Below are 23,015 nucleotides of genomic sequence, written 5' to 3' on the forward strand. Positions count from 1 at the left end.
AAGTTTGCATTGGTTCATGAGCGATGTCAGAGTGTGGAGTTGTGTTTGCATTCACGACATGCAGCTATGGAGCCTGGAGGAGTGGAAGCAGGATCTGAGGCACTGATAGACACTGCCTCTGTAGGTTCAGAGCAGCAGCACTTTTTAGAGCAGACACACTTTGGTGCCAGCCAGCCAGCAGTTGCAGTGCCCATCCTTTTGGCAACAAACATTTGAGCTCTACCTGAACTGAAGATGGAGCCTGTTCTATTTCAAATATCAGAAGGAATCTAGACTGTCAATGAAGTTGTGAATGACTCTGCACAAAGGGAGAGTGTTTTCCCTAGACTGAGGTAAGGACTTTGCTTTGCTCTAATGCTAAACTTGGTCTTTTCTCAGTATAAAAAAATCTCCATTTCTATGTAATGCAAAGCATTTTGCCATCCTAACATGTTCCGTTGATCTACTTTTCCTGCCTCTCAGCTCATATAAGCTTTTCTGGTGGTGGGCTGGGCTGTTTTATCGGAATTCCCTAGAGAGATACAGCTGGCAAAGCAGTTGTTCCTTTCTCAAAGCTGCAAATGTCACAAGCTGTATTTGTCTGAATACTGCCCAGGCCTTTCCAGGTGTGATCCTCTCATGGTGCATTCACTGCTTTGGCCCCAGTGGCCTTCTTGTCCCTATAACTGGCAAAAAGGGCCAGGTAAATGGTAGCTGGAAATAGAAACCAAACAGAAATAGAAACCAAACCTGCAGCACCCCAAGTCCTTTGCCAGGTTGGCTCCAGTGTAGCACCTGGAGCCAAGATGGGATAGGCAAAGCACTAGCAAGAGGGCTGGCTGCTGCCAGGCAGGTGGGCACTGCTCTGCAGGGCCACCCTCAGCTGGAGCACCAGGAAAGGGTGGGATGGGAGCGGTCTCCAGCAGGTCTGTTCCTGTGGACAACTGGTGTGACTCCCTTGCGTGTCTTTCAGAGAGGGCATGCACCAACCACTGTGGACCCCTTGCCTTCTTGCTGCAAGCAAGGATCTCCTGAAGGGATGCTGGAGCAGGAGTCTGCTGTGCAGGTAGAAGGGGGGAAGGGGCGCGTTCATTGTATTGTAGTGGGCTCTAGGCCCTACAAAGAGCTTGGAGCTGCTGTCACTAGACTTCATTTGCCACTTCAGTTCCATCTCGATGTCCTCCATCTGGGACTGTGCCCAGCCAAGGTCTGCAGGGACCTGTGAAAAACCTGAGGTCTTCTGCTCACTGTCTCCAGGCCAGCCTGCTTTGTGTCACACAGCCCAAGAGACAGTGTGGTTCCAGTCACAGAGCTGTTTCATTTTGCTTTATATTATTGCTGAAGTTCCATCTTCCCTCAAAGAGAGAGGCTCATGCACATGGGCTCCTCTGTGTGAACAGCCCATGGACATGTTTATGAAGTGTGGCTCAGGCATGACATTCACTGTGCCTAACCTGGCAGCTCTCCCCAGCTCCCTGACGTGGGACCACCCATAATCTCCAGACTCCAGACAGGAGCTTCCTTGTTGTGCTGGCTTGCAGTCAGGTCTGTGAGTGGTGATAGGGTGCAGTCCTGCTGATAAACCTCTTTCCAGCCTGCTCATGTTTGGTTTGGCTGCAGCATTCAGCAGAAGTGGGTTGATCAGAGCTGCAGACCCTGGCTGTCCAGGGTGAGCTGACCTCCTGCAGTGATGACATGCATGCATTGCCTGAGGGTGAGTACCTGGGCATGGTTAGGGGTTCGTTGAGCAGCAAAAGAGGAGAGAAATCAGGTCAGCTGGTTTGCATGAGGGAGTTTAGGTATATTCCAGCTGGTACTATGAACTTCAGTCCAAAGATACTACCTCTTCTCCCCAAAGAGTTGCTGCTAAATGCACCTCAGACTGACAGGAAGGGTTTGCTGCTCTTCTTGGGTCATTGGTAACTTGCCTAAGGTCATCCTTGGAGCCAGTGCCAGCACTGAAATCTTGGTGCTGTATTTGCCTTGTCCTTCTCACCCCTGCTTCACTGGGAGAAGAGCTGCCCTAGCTGTCGGGGTTTTTTTTTTTTGCAGTATTGTGATGGTAAATGTTGATTCCTGTGTTGTCACCTTTCTTGTTTTACCCCTGTGGAGGCCTGGGACAGGTGCACAGGGTGATGTTTCTCTGTCAGCACAGTGCTGTGCTCGCTCTGCTGGAGCAGGTGGCTGTGCTGCAACGGCTTTGCTCGCATTTCCTCACCAGGGATCATCTGCTGGCAGAGATATATCAGCAGGCCTGGTGGTTTTCTGTCAATGCTTTCTCCCCTGCATGGCTTCCTGAGGCTGGACCCCAAGCATTGGCCAGGCAAGCCTGGCTTAAGGCTGAAAATCTATAATAGCCACAGCACAAGGAGTGTGCTGCAATCCCACCCAGCATGCAGATCCCAGAAAAAAGCCCCCTGCTAAGTGCTTCTGTTCATGCAGGAGGCAAAGCAGGTGTGCACTAGTCCTGCTGGAGGAGAGGTAGGGAATGAGTCAGAGCAGACTGCAGAAATCAGGAGCAGTTTATGAGCGTCACTAGGAAAGGAAAAGAAGCTCCTCCACAGGGCACCAGGGCAGACCCTGCTGGAATGATCTGGACTTCAGCACCTCACCTGAGCATCAGGGTGCTGACAGAGCCCAGGGCAGGTTGAGGCTGGTCCAGAAGCTGTGTCTTAGTCCCAGGCTGACATCAGGCAGGCTCAGAGCATGTCTCTGATTCCCCTCTTCCACTGGCAACACGCTAGGGTCCTGTCAGCTCCCCAGTGTTTATTGCACAGACCTGCCTGAACCATGTCATGGAGCAGAAAAGGCAGTGCATCAGGAGAGTAAGAAACTGTAAAAAGCAGTTACTGTGCTGCTGCATCTTTCTCAGCAGCTGTAAATGTTGTTATGTTATTAGAAGAGGTGTACTGCCTGAGCAAAGAACTCTCATGTATTGTCTTCAGTCACAGTCTATATATTTTTTGATGAGGTAAAAATAGCTTTTCTTTTTCAGGATATGCAGAGAGCACAGGCTCCTGCTAACAACAAAGGAGAGTGACAGCTCTCCCCTGGGTGTGCATGGCCTCAGCTGGCAGGAGCAGTAGCTGTGTTAATTCTTTCCTCGCCGTGGCTCTGTGTGAAAGGAAAGATGTTCTGCTCTCCTTTTCCTCTTCAGGTCTCTGGACCAGCCCGTTTCACTCTCCACTCTCCATTGCTGCCGGACCCAGCATTGTGCTTCAAAGGGAAAGTGATCCTTTGCAAATGGCAGAACAAGATCTTGAACATGTTCCTTAGAAAATCCATTAAGCAGCAGACAGGCGCTGCAGGCTTTCACAGTGCTTTAGGCTCCAGTCCACCAGGGGATCCTTATCAGAAAGATCAGTCTGCTGGGTAGGGGCAGCTCCTTGCTGCCTTCTCTGTGCAGATTAAGCTGTTTGTGATATCTGCCCTCCTCACAGTTCTGAACCTGTTCCAGCTGGAGCAGCCAGCAAAGGAGACCCATGAGCGGGGAAGGAGGGAGACAAATGGCAACACAGATGTCACCTGTATCTGAAAATGCTCAGCAGGGACTGAGTTAACCTTGACTCTGACCTGTACCACCAGTGACAGTCCAGATCTTGCTCTCCTGTTAAGGGTGCACAAAAATGGGCTCTCCAAAAGCACATTACTCATGATTATGTAATGGTGGAGGATTTGCATGGGAGAGAGGCCAGTCTGATGCTGGCACCAGAAAGCTTGCCCTCTTTTCAGCACTGTTAAAAATGCTAATGGACAGGTTGCTTCCCTTCCCACAAACCTGCCAGGGGCCTTCCTTCCCTCCTTCTTCTGCTTTGGGATTTGTCCTTTGCCAGTTATGCCAAGTTCTTTTCCAGCTCTATCCTTTGCATGGGAACATGAACTGATCTTTCACTTCCTGCATGCTCTGATTCACCTGCTGCTAGATGGTCGAGCTCCCCATTGCATCCTGCTCTGGGGATCTCTGCTGGTTCTATCAGCCTCTCAGTGGTACGTGCTTTGGGGTTGATGTGAAATCTTCACAAAGAAGAAAGGAGCATGGACAAAGGGTTTACTCAGGCTGGTGTGTGAAATGAGAACAAACTCACTTGGCAGATGCCTTCCAGAGATGACTTCTTGTGCCTTGACTCTCATCAGTCCTATTAAGATTTGCAGACCTGTGCTAAATCATGTGGGCAGAGTTGAGGATGATGGGAGAATAGAACTTTGGCATATGGATTTCTCTGTCTCGAATCGTGTGGATAGGAGTGAGGATGATGAAAGAAAAGCATTTGGATTTATCCTTTCATCAGATGAATTTTCCCAAAACTTTTGCTTTTCTTTTTTTTTCTTCTGGGTTTGCAGCATCTGCCTGTTCTCTGTGTTCTGCTGGCTGCCTGCCTGAGGCATTGCTACTGTGGCCTCTCTGGAGATGCTGTATTCTGCTGAATGCTGACTTCCACTCAGAAGGCAAAAACCTGCCAGTAGGTTTTGTTTCTGCTGCAGGGCCCACTGAGAGCATCCCGTTTCTGTTAATACAGATGGAGAGAAGGTTCCTGTAAGGCAGACAGTGTGGCTTCTGTTTCTGAGCATTTTGAGTTAAATCTCTTATCTTCCCTGATTATCCTATGGGGACTGTAGGTGTTATCCCTACCTGCTCTTAATCTTAGCAACTCTTTTAGTGTGTTTTGAGGACTGAAAAATTCTTCACATCTGACAAGAAAGGACTGAGGTAATCACCTGCAGAACTGTGTACTTGATATTTGCAAGGTGGAGGGGTCCAAATGAGCATTGGCTCCAGAGATATTCCTAAGTTGGATAGTTACTTAAAAATAAATGACTACACTGATGTGAGGTTTTGGTGTTTCTGCTGGAAATGATGCCTCAGAGGTGAGGATCATGCCCACTGTTGGACACCAGCCCACATGAGCAAGGAAATATCCAAGCAAATGGCAAGGGCTGTTGCCCTTGGCAAGGGTTTATCACATGTCCTCAGCTGGCAGCACTGACTTTAGGTTCCAGGACACTGGCACTAGTAGCTGGAAGTCACTGGATGACCTCTGAGTCATGTGAGTTGGATCTTTCCACAGCATCTAAACAGGATGCCCAGAGCAATATATGGCTTGGTGCCAGGACTCGAGTTTGCATTTCACTGCCAGTCCTGGGGTTCTCTGGCTCTTGGGGTGACTGTGTGCTGCCCAGCCTTTGGGTTTCCTTGCTGGACCTCCTGTTTGCTGCTCCATGAGTCTGTGTCACCGTGGCTGAAAAGACAAGTGGACAGACAGGGTAAAGAGGGCAATGCAGCAGGATGTGTGAGTGCCAAGCTAGAATAGTGTGGTGAGTTGCTTCTTGACTGTCTTTTTGTCCCAGGAAACACTGTGAGATCAGCACAAGTCCCTGGACTCATTTGTACTTGGAAATCATCTACTGACCACACTTAGCAGCTCCTACAGAGTGGGCTCCTGCTAAGTGTGGCCACCTTTAACAGGAGGAGCAACGCTGAGACCCTCCCTTTTGTTATCAGTGGTGAGCAGCAGGAGCTGGTGGCAGCTCCTCCCTGGGCGTGAGTGAGAAGGGAACTGCCAGAAGAGATTAGAGCAGGACACTGACTGCAGCCAGAGACAGAGCAGGCTTACAAACCTCTCACTGCAGCCCTTGAAATCCAGCCTGAGCCTCTGGTTTGACTTCCCTTTTGCTTATTGCCTTGGCCGTGGCAACGATAGAATGGGCTCATGCGGTTCCAGGCTCCTGGCATTAATGCTTTGAGAGCAGGAGGACACCAGGGAAAAGGAACAGAAGACGCCTCTACTCAGGGCCAGGAGAGGGAGTCATGAGAAAAAATGTACTCTGAAACCAGGACAGAGGGAAAGGGGAAAATTTAGATTGTCAGCAGACCAGGGGAAGTTTTTGTGGAAGGAAGAGAAAGGGACAGAGAGTTAGAAGCACAGTCTGATGTGCTGTGCTATATTTTGACTTTAGAAGGTCCTGGAGCACTTAGTAAAGTCCAGTTCCGAGGCTTCTCTCTTGCAGAATTGCTGGCAGCAGCTTCCTGACACTTCACAGCCTGGATGTCTGCGAGTCTGTAGAGCATGACACCAGTGTACAGGATTTAGCTGCCACCTAAGAGTGCAAGAGGTACACCACAGCAAGTGAGGCAGCTTATTTTCTCCGCCGGAATATCTCCTTCCTGGAAAATTTGATAGGAAGGAGAATGGAAAGAAACTCTGCAAACTCCAGATACAGGAAAATCAACTGAGGCAGTTTGTGCATCTGGAAGCAGTTGCTGTATGTTCTGGGGCACACAGCAAGAGGCTGTGTGCCCATAAGGCACGGCTGTGCTGCACTTGTGCTTGTTGGTGGGTGCTGAAAGCTGCAACGTGTGTGTCTGTGGCTGGGTGAGCTGGGATGGGGCTCACTTGGAGATGTGTGTGTATCTCCTCCATGTGCACACCCACTTGTGTTCATGGGGTCTCTGCATTTCTCGCTGTCAGAGCTCCCTTTTGCTGAAATTCAGGAGATGGCAGTGACCCAGCCTGTGCTTCTGTTTCCTGGGAGAGAATTGGGATTAACAATTAATCCTAGCAATAGGCAGGCAGTCCCATCGTGCACCCTGACATCAGAAGCACACACAACATGACTGTGGATGTGCTCTTACCGTTTGAGGCGAGCTGTTCCATCTTCTCTGCTGGAATGGGTGGTTGGATTGCTGGTCTCTGGTGCCTTGCATCTCTCTGTGCATCTCTGGAAGGTACATGCTGAGCATGGGGAGCAAAAGGGCAGTACCTCTGATACATTCCAGCCTTGGAATGTTTTCCGAAGTCTGGGCCCCAGCATCCAGAGGGTCAGGAGGGAACTCCAAGCCCTCTCCTCTGTGGCAGGAGTTACCTGTGAGCTGCCAGGCTCCTGGGCATATCTGTGGGGCTGCTTTTCCTCTGCTGTTCCTGAGGTGATACTTGCAGCTCTGACCCCCTCCCTGCGCTTGGCAGCAGTCATTTGCTTTCCGGAGGTGGCTTGGTATTAAATATCCTGTCTGACACAATAATGGAGAGAAAATGAACAAATTCCATTAGCAGTTGGCGATCCCTGCAGGGTCTGCATTGGAGAGAGGACGGAGCCTGTATTTTTAGATAGAATGCAATGTAACTTACTGGCTCTCTCAAAGCTGGGGAGTAGATAACCAAGGAGGGAGAGAGGGGACACCAGGCTCAGGTTTCAGCCGAAGTGCCGGACTATGGCAGCACGAAAGGGCAGGTCTGGTCCAGACATGGCTGTGAGTATTCCACACACTTCTCCTTCACGCCCACAGTGACCTCTGCTTCGCTTTTCTGCTTGCTTTCTGCTCGTAGTCTTTGCTGCTGGCCATTCTGGGGCTTGGGGAGCCCCTTTACTGCAGAGCCATGTAGAGTTTTACCATTTAGTCTTCAAAGCTCCATGCGTGTCCCATGGATGACAGAGCCTGGCTGAGCTGTGCTTTGATTTTTCAAGGGTTTGCTGCCTTGTTGATGCTGACCTGAGAAGCTGAGGCTTCTAGCAGCGTCTGGAGTTGGAAGAGCTCTTTGCATTCAGCCTGTTGCTTGAAGCTGTCAGTGTTACCTCACTGGACCCCAGACAGCACACAGAGCTCAGAGCGTGAATGTGCACTTCTAAGCACAGTGCTGGTGTTTCCTTCTGCCTCTTGTAGGGTTGATCCTTCCGTGTGAGCAGAGCACCGAGGTGCTGTGTCTCCTGTGTGTTCACAGCCTTCCAAAGCCACGGCTCCGCTGTGAATCTGGGGGCTCTTCCCTGATAGTGGGGCTGTGCTCTGAGGTGGAAGCAAGCAGAGCCAGCTGGCACGGGAGGTCATGCCATCAGCACGTGTTCCCCCTGCGCACGTGTTCCCCCTGCGCGCCGGGATGGGGCACGGTGCTGCTGCCCTCCACCACGTGTCCTTGTGACCCACAGGCTGCCCCAGAGGGGCCATGGCACCCTGCTGCTGGGCTGCTAGCCTGGCCTGAGCTCTGTGCCTGGCCTGAGCTCTGTGCCTGGCCCAGCAGGGCCTTACCTCTCCAAAGGGAACAGGGTCCTAATGGGCCCAGGGCACGGCTGCCTTTCTCTCTGGTAGGAGTGTCAGGCAGAAGGGATGAGCTGGGGGAGGCAGATGGAGGAGACCAGAAGGCATCTGAGTATTGCTGCTCCAAAGTCCCAGTACAAATGTCTGAGACTGCAAAGAGAAGAGAAGAGAGGAGCCCTGAACCTCTGTGGTGCATCATCCTCCCTGATATGCCCCCAGCGCTTTTGTATCTGGCTGTGTTGCTTCCAGCTCCTGAGCAGGAGCTTCCTGATCCTGGATGCTCCTCTGCAAGCAGATTGTGGGCAATACAGGATGGCTTGGGGTGGCAGAACAGAAGCTCTCTCAGCACAGGAGGTCCCTTGGTCAGTCCTGATGTGAGTGGTACAAGAGAGGTTTCTCTTGCAGCTGAAGACAGAGGAGTGTGTCCTGCGCCCATGCCATGGATATCTGGTGGCCCTTGGCTGCAGAGAGCCCTTTGGGCTGTCCTCCAGTTACCAGTCCAAGTTCTCAGACTCACAGACCCACATCACTGCATTTCCACCCTGTTCTCCAGCTTCCAGTGAGCCATGCCATTGCCTCCATTTGCTGCCTCACACTGCTAAGTAGTGTTGCTGAAAGTATTGCTGTACCTTGCCTGGGCTGGCTGTGGTGTAGCAGGGAGGCACTGTCAAAGAAGGGAGTAGTGACTTTCCCAGCTGTGAGGTGCTCAGCTGGGGTCATTGTCCCTGGTGCCAGTACCTGAGCTCACTGCTGTGGTTTCTGAAGGAGGATAGGGGTGGCCTCACTACAGCTCCAGCAGTGTAGCTCTTCAGCCCAGGCACTGAGGGGTTTCCTGGGCTAAGGAAGGCTGTTGTGGCAGCAGGAGCTCTCTCCCTGCTGTTCCCACAGTGTGATGGGACAAGCTGCAGCCCTTCTGCCCCATTATTTGGATGCTCTTCACTTTAAGTCCAGGTCCCAGCCCTTCTTCTTCCTGTCTGATCTGGGGCACCTTAGTCTGTCCCAGCAGCTTTGTGATTTGCCTGGCCTGTGCCTTTTCTTCCTGGTCTGTGTAGTTATGTTCTCTGCAGCTGAGTGAAGAGCTGACCCGGTGCTGGTGGTGGGGGAGAACAAGGAGGCTCTGAGTTTCATGCTTTTTCTTTTTGTCCCCAAGGCCGATGCTGCAACCAGTTTCTTGAGAGCTGCAAGATCTGGGAATCTGGACAAAGCCTTGGATCACCTCAGGAATGGGGTAGATATTAACACCTGTAACCAGGTAGGTGAAACACACACGGCTTCTGGTACCATGTCTCTAGTTCATGTGAAAATGTGGCTGACCAGAGGGCAGAGCTGGAGAAGTTGCCTTTGGGGCCAGGAGGGCAACAATAGCTATAAAGATCTGAGGAGCCTGGACATACTGGCTGAAGCATCTCAAAAGACATTAACAGGTAAGCAGAGAGGGCTCCTTTAGCGTGACAAGCAAATGGGACAATTGGAAGAATCTCAGCTGCTTCTCAGAGGGCAGAGCAGATCGCTGTGAAAAGTAGCACAGGGGCTGGAACATCACAGGAATGGCTCTTGGGGGTTATTCCTCTTGCCTGCAGTGGTGCAGCGCTGAGGCTTTTGGGTTCCTAGAAGTTGCAGTTTATCACAAGCAGTGAATGTTCGCAAAACACCAGTTGTGGTGGTTTGGGAGGCATTGGGCGGGAGGAGCCCTCCTCATCCTTCACAGAAACAGGTTTGTACAGGAGCAAAGAGCTGCATGCACCGAGGAATTGTTTGCACATCATCATCAGAACATTTTGTATGTGTAGCTGCCAAATGCAAGTAGCTGAGCCTGAACTGGGGCAGATGCTGCAGGGACAGATTCAGGGGGCTGAGGCTGAGCAAGGGGAGCAGGCAGGCTGTGCTGTCACTGCTTTCTGCAGCAGGGGTGTTGCCGGGGAGGCTGACTCAGCAGGTAGCACAAAGGCACGCTCATCTCTTTCAGTATCAAGTCCCCAAACCGAGTGAAGTTCAGACCTACTGATTTGTGCGCTGCAGCAGCCACTGGGGACAGTTCCCACAGGGAGAGCAGAGGGCACGAGGATGTGCACTCATTTCCAGTACTGAGCCTAAAAGCAGAGGGAGGATTTCTGTGTCCACTGGTCCTGTAACGCTCTAGCCCAGAGAGGTATGGAGTTCTGGAGAGGACTCTGTAAAGAATTACAACAGGGTGACTCATCCACGAGCTAAAGATGATGGCTTTGAACTTCTTTCTCACCGAAAGAGATGTTCTGTCATCAGCCATCTCCACTGAATGCTTCCAGTCCTATTTCCAGCCAGATTTCTGGTGCTGGTGAGGGCATTTAACACTTTGATGGAAAGAAAATGGCTACAGCAGTATGAGGCTCTTCTCTCAGTGATGTCTTTGCACTGGTTCCTGCCATCTCCCCGAGGTTAGATGGCACTTTGGGGTTTCCTTCTGAGGAATATCAGACCTGTGGGAAAGGTCCAACCTCACATGTCCTGTATTGAATAAAGAGGGATATATGTGGTCAGACCTATCCCACAGGTCCTGTATTCTTACTCAAGTTCAGAGACCTTGACATGCCATCTGATCTTCATCCCGCCGATTTCACCTCCTCCATTGCCGCGTCAGTGTCTTCATCATCCACCTTTTGTGTTTCAAATTATGGCATGGTCCCATCTCATCCACGAGGAGCTGGAGGACTGAGGAGGAGTGCACCCTGCTGCCAGGACTCTCGTCAGCTGGGAACACTGTGATGGCACGTGGTGCCCAGGAGATGGTCTTTGTTGAGATGGACAGTCCTGATGGGCAGTCCAGAGCAGGTCCCTGCTTTGGGACAGGTGAAGTGAAAGCCTCTGTGTTATTTTGTAGGGCTGCATTTGTCGCATTGATAGTCAGTGACTGGGATTTCTGGGAATTATTTGCAGTATTTGGGGAGGAAAATACAGCACCTTTCAAATTACGGGCGTGTGTGGCAGTTTTGGGTCAGATGAGCTGTCAAGCCAAAGCAAATGTGCAAAACAGCCTGTACTGTTCCTGGAGCAGAAATACTGATGGGCCATCAATGGAAACAATCTTCTGGGCTTATTGCACAACTATTTGTTACAGGTTAATGATTTGTCACAGGTTTATAGCATTCGAAAGGTTATTTATGGATCCTTTGCATAAAAGGGCTTATGGGCTGAGAGGGGCAGCTGAGCATCTGTGGTCTTGCTCTCCATTTGTTGGTTGCATGAGTGTAACTGAGAAAAAGCTTGCATCACTTCTCTGAGTTGTGAGGTAAGGGTGTCAGTGATTATCTGTTTGGGGTTGTGTAGGTGTGTCTTCATCAAAGAAACGGGGCTTGGCCAGAGAAGATGGACTCAGTGTAGCCAGACGTGGCTGGGGAGAATTTCCTCTCAGTGGCACTGTTCTGGGGGTGTTACAGTAGTCCCACTTAATTTCCTCTTGGAAGCAGACATTTTGTGCTTGAGGCTTGATAGAACTCTGGAGTTGGTGTGCTGAGGAAGCCTGTGGGGTTTCAGATTTTTGCTCTTTAGGCTATAATCAGAGTTGAGCAAAAGGATTTGTGACTCTTCAGCTGTGATCCTGGGCAACCGGTGCTTTGAGTGAGAAAGAGAGGAAAACCCTCTTCCAGTCTGACAACACTATTGAAGGAGTTCTGAGTTTAACTGCAGCGTTGAGGACTGGAACTGAGCCTCCCTGGGCATTTTCTGCTCACTGACCAATATTTAGATGGGGATGAAGCATTTCTGTAAAGTGACCTTCCAGTCAGGAGTTGAAACACATGATTGGGAGGTGGAATATTTGGGCAGGAGCAGGTGTCCCTCTGCCGTGCAACAACACTGTGTAGGGGTGAGTAAACCTAGTATATCCACCTGGGAGAACTGAGGCACAAGGAGAAAAAGTGGCATCTGAAAACGCCTGCAGGTATTTAACCTCTTTTCCAGCAAATATCCCAGGCCTTTTGTTCACATCTGGGAAGTGGAAGTCAGAAATAACAGAGCAGGAGCTGCCTTGGTAGCCTTGAGGATGCTGTCTGGGCTGGCCCCCTTCCTTCTGACAGCCTGGGGATGCTAAAGGGACACTGGCCAGTCCTCTGCTCTTCAGGTTCCACGTGTAGGAAAAAGGCAAACTAAACTGGGGCACAGGCAGAGATGCTCCTGAGAAGTGACATTAGCTCTTTGGGAGCTTCCTGAAACTGGTAGAGCTTAACAGTGACACAGCCAACACCTTCTCTACACTCTTTACTGCAGCTGAACTCTGGGGAAGCAAAGCCCACCATGGGCTGCAGGATGGGGTACTGGTGGGCAGTCTGAAAGTCTGGCCTGGAAGCTCACAAACTACTCTGAATTAAATTTGGCTGCTGCTGGATAAAATCATTGTCCCAAGCAGGGCTACTCACTGCATGTCTGTCTGTGTAAACATTTGTATGTGCACTTACACAGCAGTTGTGGTGCATCCTTGCTCTGGGCTGGGCACAAAGCTCAGCTCTGTGCTTTAGGTGTGAAAAACCTGACTGTGAGGAGGGGCACGCTGTGAAAAGTCACTTGAGCAAAGAGGAGTTGACATGCGGGATGTGCCAGACCAGAGAGGACTGAAGCAGTTCCTGTGCCTCAAGCACAGAAACACTGGGCTGTGGCACCACCCATCCGTAGGAAATCTTCCACATGGGCTGCATGTTTTGCTCATGGAGAAACCTCCAACATAAGTCAGCAACTCAGCGTTCAGTTGTGTGAAGTTTTCCTGGCAGCATGGAGCTGTTTGTGGTACCATGTCTGGTGTGCCAGATGTCAGTGCAGAGCTGAAGGACAGGGCAATTGCTCCTGCCCCCACCAGCCTGGACTTTCTCCAGCGTGGGCCAAGTGCCTGCAGTCATGTCTGCACAGAAGCTCAAAGTAGGGTGCTCCCCAGAGCTTCATCCCCAGATGATGGCTAATTCCCACTTTTGCTTCCTCCAGAATGGGCTGAACGCCTTGCACCTGGCCTCCAAGGAGGGCCATGTGAAAATGGTGGTGGAGCTGCTGCACAAGGAGATAGTTTTGGAGACAACAACCAAGGTAAGGACAAGGAAGTCTGGCCACACACTGGCCACAGCTCTGCACCCTGCCATTGCTGCCAGACACACCAGCAATAGCTTAGCAGTGATCATGCTGTTTGCTGTCAGCCCCCAGGGAGACTGTGTCAATGGCAGTGCTGCCCCAGGACCAGGCTCTGGTTTTAGCCCAGGCTTGGCATCTCTAGGTGGGTGGAGGCCATTGTGGACTTCAGAGGGGAGTCACATAAACCACAGGTCTAGTCCTGTCTTACTAACATCTCCTCCCAGCACAGGCTCCCAGGGCAGCCCCTGCAAGTTCCAGCACTGAGATGGCCTCGATACCATTGTCACAAGCCTGGAGAGCTTTGGTGCTCCGTAAATAACATCTTGTTCTTTCAAGCATCACCACAGCAGGTGTGGTTCTCGCTTGATGCCAAGCCAGACAATGGCACAAGCAAGCAGGGCTAACAAATAAGCAGCCTCCAGCACTAGCTGAAGGGCTGTGAGAACAGGAGGAGGCCTCAGGAGCCACCTCCCTGGTTCTCTCGCAGGGTTTTGGACACAGAACAGGATCTGGCATTCTGCCACACCACCCAAAGGCACAAGTCGGAAGAGCCTGTGTGTGTGCATTTTCCAGCCTGCTCATCATCCCTTAGATCTGCTGGGATGCCTTGGCTACCAGGGTGCACACTGCAATTTTGCCTGCAGATTGCCAGCTCAGCTCCCCCGTCCTCCCCCCGCCCTCATCTCTCAGTGCTGAAGATGCACAGTGCCTGACAGTGCATACAGCTCCTGCTGCCAGTAACTTCATGGGAGAGATGAAATCACTCTCTTTCCTGGCCAGCAAATGGGAAGGGTGTCTGGTTGGTGTACAGCAGGGATGGAACATGGAGTGAGAGCTGCACGGCCTTCTAAAGGTTCTCTTGGTCGGCTGCTCTGGTTGCATGCCTGTTAGCACGTCAGGCCCATCATTCCCTGGCATCCTGGGTGGCTTCAGCCCCTGAGCAGTGTCCTGTGGTGTCTTTCAGAAGGGAAACACAGCCCTGCACATTGCTGCCTTGGCTGGACAACAGGACGTGGTCCGGGAGCTGGTGAACTATGGGGCCAACGTCAATGCACAGTCACAGGTAAGGTGACCTGGTCTGAAAGAGGAAGGCACCCATCACGTGTGATGGCAGTGTCCTGATGGTGGGAACTGTGCCCAGCATGGGTATTTCAGCAGCTCTTTGCAGTCTCCCTCTAATCTTGTTCAGGGGCGAGGACTGCCAGGCTCCTGAAAAGAGACAAGTGTGCAAATGGTGTGGAGGGAGTTTTGAGGCACACGGGGAGACCAGAGTGGTCCCTGTCAACACACACAAGCATGCTGAACTTATCCTGGGAGGACTCATGGCTGATGCCTCCCTGGCAAAGCTTTGAGATCTCCAGCAACCTCTGCTGTTAAACACACTGTGCTTCCTTCACTCTCTCTTCCTTGGGCCTGGTAGGGCTGAAAGTTCTTCACATTTTGCCTCATGGGAGAATTGTCCTTGAAACTGGGGACAATACTGGCAGTGAGCTGAAGGCAGTGTCTCCTGGGTTGACTCTTATGAAGCATTGCCTGCTTTTTTCTGGATATGTGGAGCCTTGGACTCCATCTCCCTGTGATTGTTCACTATTCCCAGGTTTTTTTTCTCTTTTTCACACCCACAATAGATGCTTCTGGCCCTGTCCACTGACCCGGGACTGTGGGCGTTAATGGGGGTGTAGGTCTTCAAAGAACTTAAGAAACACAAGGAAAAGTTATGTTGATGTGTGTGGCCCTGTGTTTGCAGAAAGGCTTCACACCTCTCTACATGGCAGCCCAGGAGAACCACCTGGAAGTTGTGAAGTTCTTGCTGGAAAACGGAGCCAACCAGAATGTAGCCACAGAGGTGAGATCCTTGGGGAGGAGGTGCCTATGCCCCTGCTTGTGGGGGCTAGTGAGGGATGTGCTGCCATGGCTCCTGATTCTGTCCCTCTCCTTGGCAGGATGGCTTCACTCCACTAGCTGTGGCTCTCCAGCAAGGACATGAGAATGTGGTTGCTCACCTTATCAACTATGGGACAAAGGGTAAGGTCCGTCTGCCTGCCCTGCACATTGCAGCCCGCAATGATGACACTCGCACAGCTGCTGTGCTGCTGCAGAATGACCCCAATGCTGATGTCCTCTCCAAGGTGTGTGGTTTTCCTGTGCTGTCTCTGGGAGCTTCCCCACATCCCCAGGGAGAACAGCAGCTTGGTGTGCTGTGTTTATCCATAGTTTCATCAGGGAGCATGTGTCTGGCTGGCTGATCCCTCCTTCTTTCCCTAGACTGGATTCACCCCTTTGCACATTGCAGCCCACTATGAGAATCTCAGTGTGGCCCAGTTACTGCTGAACCGTGGGGCCAGTGTCAACTTCACACCCCAGGTGAGTGCAGGGTGGGAAGCTACTAGGGTTTGTGCTGCTCCAGCAGCAGAGGAGGATGCTGTGCCTCCTATCCATGTAGGGTGCAGCAGCAGCTGCCAGGGGATGCTGGTGAGATGGGACTATGCAGAAAGTAACACAGATTCACGGGGAGTTGTCATTAATAACCAGCATGGGGCTATGTCCCCCTTCTGTCAGAAGGTGCCATGCACCCCTGAAAGCTCTTGGGGACTTTGTGTCCAGCTGAGGGAAAGCTGGAGCTGTTGCTGCAGGGCAGAGCTCATAGAACCTGCACTTAGGATGCCTTTTCCAGACCCACGTGAAGCCCAGGCCATGAGTTAATGCTTTCCTGTAAGCTCTGTTTAGCTCCTGTCTGCAGCCTTTAGCTGCACAGCCCTGTTAAACAAGCTCTTCCCCAGCATTGTCCCTGAGCAGACGTGTAGCTCTCCCTCCCATCTCTCCTCTGCTTGTCCCTTGCCTCCTTGAAAGAGAAGGGGCTGCTCCTTCTGACAGATTGTTGTTCCTCCTGACAGAATGGGATCACTCCCCTGCACATAGCCTCCCGCCGGGGCAACATCATCATGGTTCGGCTGCTGCTGGACCGTGGGGCCCAGATAGAGACCAGGACCAAGGTGAGAGCACTTCTGGGCACACAGCCCATCTTTACACGGGCCATCTCCCTCCCTGAGCTCCTAATGCCCAGTGCTTACCCTGCAAACCTCTTGCTGGGAATGTCAGGGAAGGTATCTGGTGCACTAAGGGGATGGATCGGTTTCTTGCTGGCACATGTAGAGGTGAAAGGAGGCTGCAGGACTGCAAAGGTGTGCCCTGGGAGCTGAGGCCAGGCTCAGTTTCACATTATTTTGAAGACAGGTCTAAAGCCCCTGTTAGTCCTCTACCTGAGGGAGCCTTACACTTCCATGCCACACTGAACCCTTGAACCCTTCTCTCTTCCCAGGATGAGCTGACCCCTCTTCACTGTGCAGCACGCAATGGACATGTGAGAATTGCAGAGATCCTCCTGGACCATGGGGCTCCCATTCAAGCCAAAACCAAGGTACCTAGGTGACTTGGTGGGGCTGTGATAGCTGCAGACCCCAGGGCAGTGCAGTGGGGTAACAAGATGTGCACAGTTGCTGGATGGCACCCATGGCTGGCATGGGGCTTTTTTTTGGCCTAACAAGGGGTAAGAAGCTTCCTGCCCTACTTGGCCCTAGCTGGAGTCCCTTTCCTGAGGGTTTCTTTCAAAGGGACCAATCCTGAGAAGGGGATGGCCTGGGTACAGTCTGCCCCACGGCAGCAGACCTTCAGGCCCTTCCCTGCACTTGACATTGCTCCTCTGTAAGTCTCAGCGAGGGATTTTGGGCTCCTTTCTGGTAGCACCTTGAGGAACAAGCTGTCTCTTCTGCCCTACAGTAGAGTCTGGGGGTGCAATGCAGTGGCTGGGTGGGGTGGGGTGCCTGGAACCCCTCCCGGCCCAGCCCTGAAGCCCTGCTCCATGGTCACAGAACGGCTTGTCGCCGATCCACATGGCAGCACAGGGTGACCACCTGGACTGCGTCCGCCTGCTCCTGCAGTACAGCGCCGACATCGACGACATCACCCTGGACCACCTGACGCCACTGCACGTGGCTGCACACTGTGGACACCACAGGGTGGCCAAGCTGCTGGTGGAGAAGGGGGCAAAGCCCAACTCCAGAGCCCTGGTGAGGAAGGGCGAGTGGGCTGGGCCAAAGGAGAGGGAGTGTTCCTGCAAATGACTGTCCATCTGTCTGTCTGCAGAACGGCTTCACGCCCCTTCATATTGCCTGCAAGAAAAACCACATCCGTGTGATGGAGCTACTGCTGAAGACAGGTGCCTCCATTGATGCTGTCACAGAGGTAGGTGGGCTGAGCCCACCCTCAGCTCTCCTGCATATACAATGTGGGCAGCATGGCAGGATGTGATGTCCCTGTTGCTTCTGCCATACCCCAGGGACCTTTCTTGGTGCTCTTTGCAGATCAGAACCTATTTAGCCTGGCAGCATCTTTCCAAAGGGAAATGCAGGGGAGTCAGCAGCTCCCTGTGTTTTCTCCACACTCACCTGCCAGGCTTCTGGAGCAGACTGGGGACTCAGATTTTGTCTGTGCTGAGTCCTGCCCTGGGGAGAAGGAGGAGGGAGAAGTAAGAGATATTGCCAAAGCCGTTAAGTCCCATCTTGATTTCTGGCCCCTTTCTCTTCACAGTCAGGCCTGACCCCCCTGCATGTGGCTGCCTTCATGGGACACCTGCCCATTGTCAAAACTCTGCTGCAGCGTGGAGCCTCTCCTAATGTGTCCAATGTGGTGAGTTCCACATCCAAAGTCTAGGGCTTTGGGAGCTTAGCTTATTGGTGTTCAGCAGGATATTTTGCACCCTCTGTTCACCTGAACAGTCCCTGGTGCCCTCTGTGCTGGCACAAGGAACCAGTAGGGGTTGCAGGCACTGCTCTCCTCTGTTCAGAGCAGAGGAATAACTGCAGGAAGGCATTTTCCCTCCTTTGGCCTTACCACTTTATCCTGTCTTTTGTGCAGAAAGTAGAGACTCCCCTACATATGGCAGCCAGAGCTGGGCACACAGATGTGGCCAAGTACCTGCTACAGAACAAAGCCAAAGCCAATGCTAAGGCCAAGGTAGGTACAGAGGACCCGTGTGATAATCAGCTCTGGCAACAGCTGGTGCTGGTTTCTTTGCTGTCACATGCCCAGAGTGCAGCCTGCCAGGGGCTGTGCAACAGTGGGAGCAGGGCTGGGACCCCTTTGGCATGGCAAAACGGGCTGGGCCAGGTCTGCCCAAACAGCTTCTTTGCCCCTCTCACAGGATGACCAGACTCCTCTGCACTGTGCTGCACGCATCGGCCACACCGGCATGGTCAAACTCCTTTTGGAGAACAATGCCAACCCCAACCTGGCCACCACGGCAGGGCACACGCCCCTGCACATCACTGCTAGAGAGGGGCACATGGACACAGCCCTGGTGCTGCTGGAGAAGGGAGCCTCACAGACCTGCATGACCAAGGTAGGCTGCTGAGCCCACCGCTGGGAAGGCATCACCCGGCTGGGGCAAGGCTGGGCAGGCTGATGGCACAGTGTCCCTGTCGCAGGAGGGGCAGCCTCCTCCTGTGTTGCAGCAGGTGCCAGCACTCCCTTCATCTCTGCCACCCTGTGATGAGCTGCCTTTCTCCTCAGAAAGGATTTACCCCTCTCCACGTTGCAGCCAAGTACGGAAAGGTAGATGTGGCAGAGTTGCTTTTGGCACATGACGCTCACCCCAATGCAGCAGGGAAGGTGAGTGTTGCTTTCTGTGGGAGGAGTGATCTAGTATGGGGAGAGGCTCTGTCTCACTTGGCTGTACTCTCTGCCCCACTGCAGAATGGGCTGACTCCACTGCATGTGGCCGTGCACCACAACAACCTGGAGATCGTCAAGCTGCTGCTTCCCAAGGGGAGCTCCCCACACAACTCAGCCTGGGTAAGTCTGAGCTGGGCTTCCCTGGGGATGTGGTGTGTGTGTCTAGTGCCTTCCAATCCGGGGCCAGCCCTGCTCCTCAACCCTAGCACTCAGGGAATGTATGACTGATCACCACCAGCCTCTCTCCATGTCTGCTGCTCATGTCGCCTGTCCTCACAGCACACGGAGCAGGCGGGGTGCCAGGCAGTGGTCCTGTTCCAGCAGATAGGCTGTGTCAGGGATGGTCCCTGCCAGCAGCAGGGTGGTTGCTGCGTGGGGAACGTGTTTCCATGGCAAGTCCTGCAGAGCAGCGCTGCGGTCTGGCAGTTTGGGAAACCACAGGCAAAATGTTTGCATGCAGTTATGAAGCAGTGAGTCAGAAAAAAAAACCCACAAGCTTGTGAGTCACCCGGCTCTGCCTGAGCATGGGGAGCATCTCCCCACGGAGCGCACCAGCAGGCGCCTTGCTTCCCATGTTGTTCGCTAAAAAGCTGCATCCTCAAAACAGCCAAGTGGCTGGTGGTGCCAGCCCTGCCCATCTGGCACTTGCCCGTCCCTGCTGCCGGCAGACACGCTGGGTGGGCACCGGGAGCCGCCGGTACCGGTGCCAAGCCCCGGTGCTGTGCGTCACCGGCAGCCCGCACGTCAGCGGCTGTGTGCCAGCTGCTCCGCTCCTGCAGCGTGGCACCACAGGCAGGACTCAAGGCCCTGCAGTCTCTGCCTGAATACTGATGATGCCGTGTGTTGGGAGGTTTAACTCCGCACCTCAGCCAGGCACCATTCCAGGTGGTGTGTTGTGCCCTGGCTTTTTTTGCAGCTCCCAGAGGCTGCGTACTGCTGCAGAAATTCATGTGTAGGAAAGTCCAGGACCATCCATATCAATGGAACCTGGTGGTCTTTAAAAGCCCCGTGCTGTCTTGGCTTGAAGAGAGGGATTAGGAGTCAGGGTCAGGGCTGGTCGCTGTCCGAGAGATGAGTGCAGGAGGCTCTGGAGGCAACTAGGAAGGGCAGACCTGGCCTGCAGGGTGGCACCTCTTGTCCCTTCTGGTCTGCTTGGCAGGGCTGAGCACTGCAATGAGCCTCTCTCCCTGCAGAATGGGTACACTCCCCTGCACATCGCTGCCAAGCAGAACCAGATGGAAGTGGCCAGCAGCCTGCTGCAGTATGGGGCTTCTGCAAATGCTGAGTCTATGCAGGGAGTCACTCCCCTGCACCTGGCTTCCCAGGAGGGGCACGCAGACATGGTGGCACTGCTTTTCTCCAAACAAGCCAACGGCAACCTAGGCAACAAGGTAAGTTGTCCCAGCACATTGTGCCAGGCTGGAGGCAAACCAGCTAGCAGAGAACAGCAGTCTGGATGGTGGTCCAGGCCCCCTGTGCCTGCCTGTGTTTGGGCAGCAGTACACAGTTTGCCAGGCTGGAGACCTGACAGAGTCTCTGCTGCTGGACCTGCAGTGATGGCAGTGCCACTGTGCTGAGACCTCCTTTCTTTGCAGAGTGGCCTGACTCCTCTCCATCTTGTGGCCCAAGAGGGGCATGTGCTGGTTGCTGATGTTCTGGTGAAACATGGAGTCACGGTGGATGCAATGACCAGGGTAAAGTAGTGCATTGACCATGGCTTTGGTGAAACACTTGGGGGAACTACTTCCAAGCTTGCTCAGGGAAGAGATTTTCTCCTTTTCTTTTCTTTTCTTTTCTTTTCTTTTCTTTTCTTTTTTTCCTTTTCTTTTTCCTTTTCACAAGAGACTCCCTTCTAGCAGGCATCCTTACCATTTTGCCTGTGTCCTGGGGACTCTTCCTCCTCTTCCTCCCACCTCTCTGGTGGGGTGATTCTTGCCTGCTCCTATAGCTCACCTCTGTACCCAGAAGATACAGCATGGTTTGAAGCCCTCTGCTTTGGTCTTGGGCTTCTGGGAAGCCCCCACATGTGCACCTTGTCCTTCACACATGGGGGCTTGCCTGTGGGATGAGAATATCCAAGCCAGAAGGGTGGCAGTAAGCAGTGCTGAGGGCAGACTGAGACCTGATCTTGTCTTTCAGATGGGGTACACCCCACTGCACGTGGCCAGCCATTATGGGAACATCAAGCTGGTGAAGTTTTTGCTGCAGCACCAAGCAGATGTCAACGCCAAGACTAAGGTACAGAGGTGTCCTGTGCTCCAAGGACCCTTCTGCCCTGGGCAACGGCATGCAGGTGGATGGGGAAGTGGAGCTGTCCTCATGCTCCAGGCATGAAGCATGGTGTGTGAGGCCTGGGAGTATTTTTAGGGCAGCAGACTTCCAGGACTAACTGCAGCCTCCTCTGTCCTGCCCTGCAGCTAGGCTACACCCCCCTGCACCAAGCGGCACAGCAGGGCCACACGGACGTGGTGACACTGCTGCTGAAGCACGGCGCGTCCCCCAACGAGATCAGCACGGTGAGTACAACGCTTCCCTGCACATCCCCACCCTGTGCCTGAGCTGCCCTGTGGCTGCTGCTGACCCAGTCTTTCCTCTGTGCACAGAATGGCACCACTCCCCTGGCCATCGCAAAGCGGCTGGGCTACATTTCTGTCACGGACGTGCTCAAGATTGTCACAGAGGAAACGGACCTCCCGGTGAGCTCCTGGGAGCAGGATGCTGTGGTGGAGGGCTGGCACTGGGAGCAGCCTGGGAAAGGTCTGCAGCTGGGTGCCTAGCCCAGGTCTGCAGAGAGCTGTGCAGCAAAATGCTGGCTTCTTCTGACTCTGCTCTGCTCCCACAGTCAGTCGGCGACAAGCACCGCATGAGCTTCCCAGAGACTGTAGATGAGATCCTGGATGTATCAGAGGATGAAGGTGAGGGGTGGGAGTTGGGTCACACCAGCTGCTGGCTGAGTCAGTGTGGCAGGCAGCAGTAATGGGGATGGCACTGGTGTTCCTGCTGGAACAGGAACACCCCCAGGGCAGGGAGCTGTGTGGGCCCTGCTGTGGTCTTGCAGAGGACGAGGGAAACCCAGCAGACTCCTGAGGTGGCACCTCCTGGCGTGGGTGCTTCCCTGCACTATGCAGGAGGGATATGTCTGGACATCTCCACGATCCCATGCCCCAGGGACTGTGCAGGGAGGCCTTGGGCATGCAGAGCCCACACTGTGCCTGGCTCTGCTGGAGGGTACCAGCTCCCAGCCCAGCTGAAGCTGGTTTGCTCCTACACCCTCCCACCAATACCTCACTTTTGCCTCTTCTTACTTTGCAGGCACTGCTCATGTCACAGTAATGGGTATGAAATGTGTCCCCCTGCCCCAGCTCAATGGCCCCTTTCACCCCATGGCCACTAACCATCTGCACGCCACATCCATCTGCTAAGAGTTGCTGCTGGTCTGGTGCTCTCCAGCGCCAGCCCTGCCATCCTACCCTGCCAATCCATGTCCGTGCTGCTTGCTGTGGTGTGACTGCATGAATGGGCATCCTCCCACTCAGGAGGACCCTGACTCCCTTGTCAGACCCAGGCCCTGTCCATGGCAGGTGGAGGAAACACTGTGACAAACACAGGTTTTGCAATTGCCCCACGCCATCCTGGCCAGAGCAGGGATTAACCTGAGAGCTCAAGGGTCTCTGTGCTGCTGTGGACTCCTCCCCATCTCTGGGGCACTCTTTCTGCTTCGGGAGGTGCTGGACACCCTCCCACAGCGCACTGGCCAGAGCCAAACTCAGATGAGCCAGCTAGCAGGTATTAATGGGACCAGTGGTCAGCATTAGCAGAGCTCTGTGCCTCCAGTGGGGTGTAGTGTTAGAGCAGCCTTCTGCACCCCCAATCATGCCTATGTCCCTGTCCCAGATATCAAACTGTAAGGTGTTTCCTGCAGTCTCTGCACTGTGTTTGATGCTGTGAGAAAGAGGTTAGTGAGCAGCCAGATTTCCCGATGGCTCCCACAGCTCCAGTGGCCTGCCACACGGGCCTTGCTCTGCCAGCAGACCCATTCTGGCAGACAGCAAAGCTCCCTGTGTCTGGCTGAGACCCAGGGGGCAAGTGTGTGTGTGAAGCAGTTGGGAGGAGGGATGGGCCCTGGTCCCAGCCCTGAGGTGGGGTGGGGGTAAGGGCTGGATATCTGTGTTCCCTTGTCCGTCTGCCTCTG

At 53.2% G+C, this 23,015-nt stretch overlaps 1 protein-coding gene across 9 annotated transcripts in view; it reads left to right on the top strand.

Moving 5' to 3' along the window:
* Positions 1-1,003: 1,003 nt before the first annotated feature.
* Positions 1,004-23,015, top strand: part of ANK1 (ankyrin 1) — a 36,544-nt gene continuing 14,532 nt past the window's right edge. For 4 of the 9 annotated variants that reach the window (XM_066337340.1, XM_066337345.1, XM_066337346.1 and 1 more), the window contains exons 1-23: positions 7,172-7,225; positions 9,156-9,257; positions 12,953-13,051; positions 14,058-14,156; positions 14,841-14,939; positions 15,037-15,222; positions 15,359-15,457; positions 15,988-16,086; positions 16,413-16,511; positions 16,963-17,160; positions 17,237-17,335; positions 17,681-17,779; positions 18,008-18,106; positions 18,294-18,491; positions 18,662-18,760; positions 18,845-18,943; positions 20,017-20,214; positions 20,419-20,517; positions 20,963-21,061; positions 21,241-21,339; positions 21,427-21,519; positions 21,666-21,738; positions 22,136-22,159. In XM_066337340.1, coding sequence (XP_066193437.1) covers positions 7,187-7,225; positions 9,156-9,257; positions 12,953-13,051; positions 14,058-14,156; positions 14,841-14,939; positions 15,037-15,222; positions 15,359-15,457; positions 15,988-16,086; positions 16,413-16,511; positions 16,963-17,160; positions 17,237-17,335; positions 17,681-17,779; positions 18,008-18,106; positions 18,294-18,491; positions 18,662-18,760; positions 18,845-18,943; positions 20,017-20,214; positions 20,419-20,517; positions 20,963-21,061; positions 21,241-21,339; positions 21,427-21,519; positions 21,666-21,738; positions 22,136-22,159 — 2,497 coding nt within the window. In that variant the 5' untranslated portion in view covers positions 7,172-7,186. Of the gene's footprint in view, positions 1,046-1,537; positions 1,694-7,171; positions 7,226-9,155; positions 9,258-10,821; positions 11,847-12,952; positions 13,052-14,057; positions 14,157-14,840; positions 14,940-15,036; positions 15,223-15,358; positions 15,458-15,987; positions 16,087-16,412; positions 16,512-16,962; positions 17,161-17,236; positions 17,336-17,680; positions 17,780-18,007; positions 18,107-18,293; positions 18,492-18,661; positions 18,761-18,844; positions 18,944-20,016; positions 20,215-20,418; positions 20,518-20,962; positions 21,062-21,240; positions 21,340-21,426; positions 21,520-21,665; positions 21,739-22,135; positions 22,160-23,015 lie in introns of those variants that run through there. The other 5 variants (XM_066337341.1, XM_066337342.1, XM_066337344.1 and 2 more) reach the window with 5 other exon arrangements.

The sequence above is a fragment of the Sylvia atricapilla genome, chromosome 28 (genome assembly GCF_009819655.1).
Source record: "Sylvia atricapilla isolate bSylAtr1 chromosome 28, bSylAtr1.pri, whole genome shotgun sequence".
Classification (NCBI taxonomy): domain Eukaryota; kingdom Metazoa; phylum Chordata; class Aves; order Passeriformes; family Sylviidae; genus Sylvia; species Sylvia atricapilla.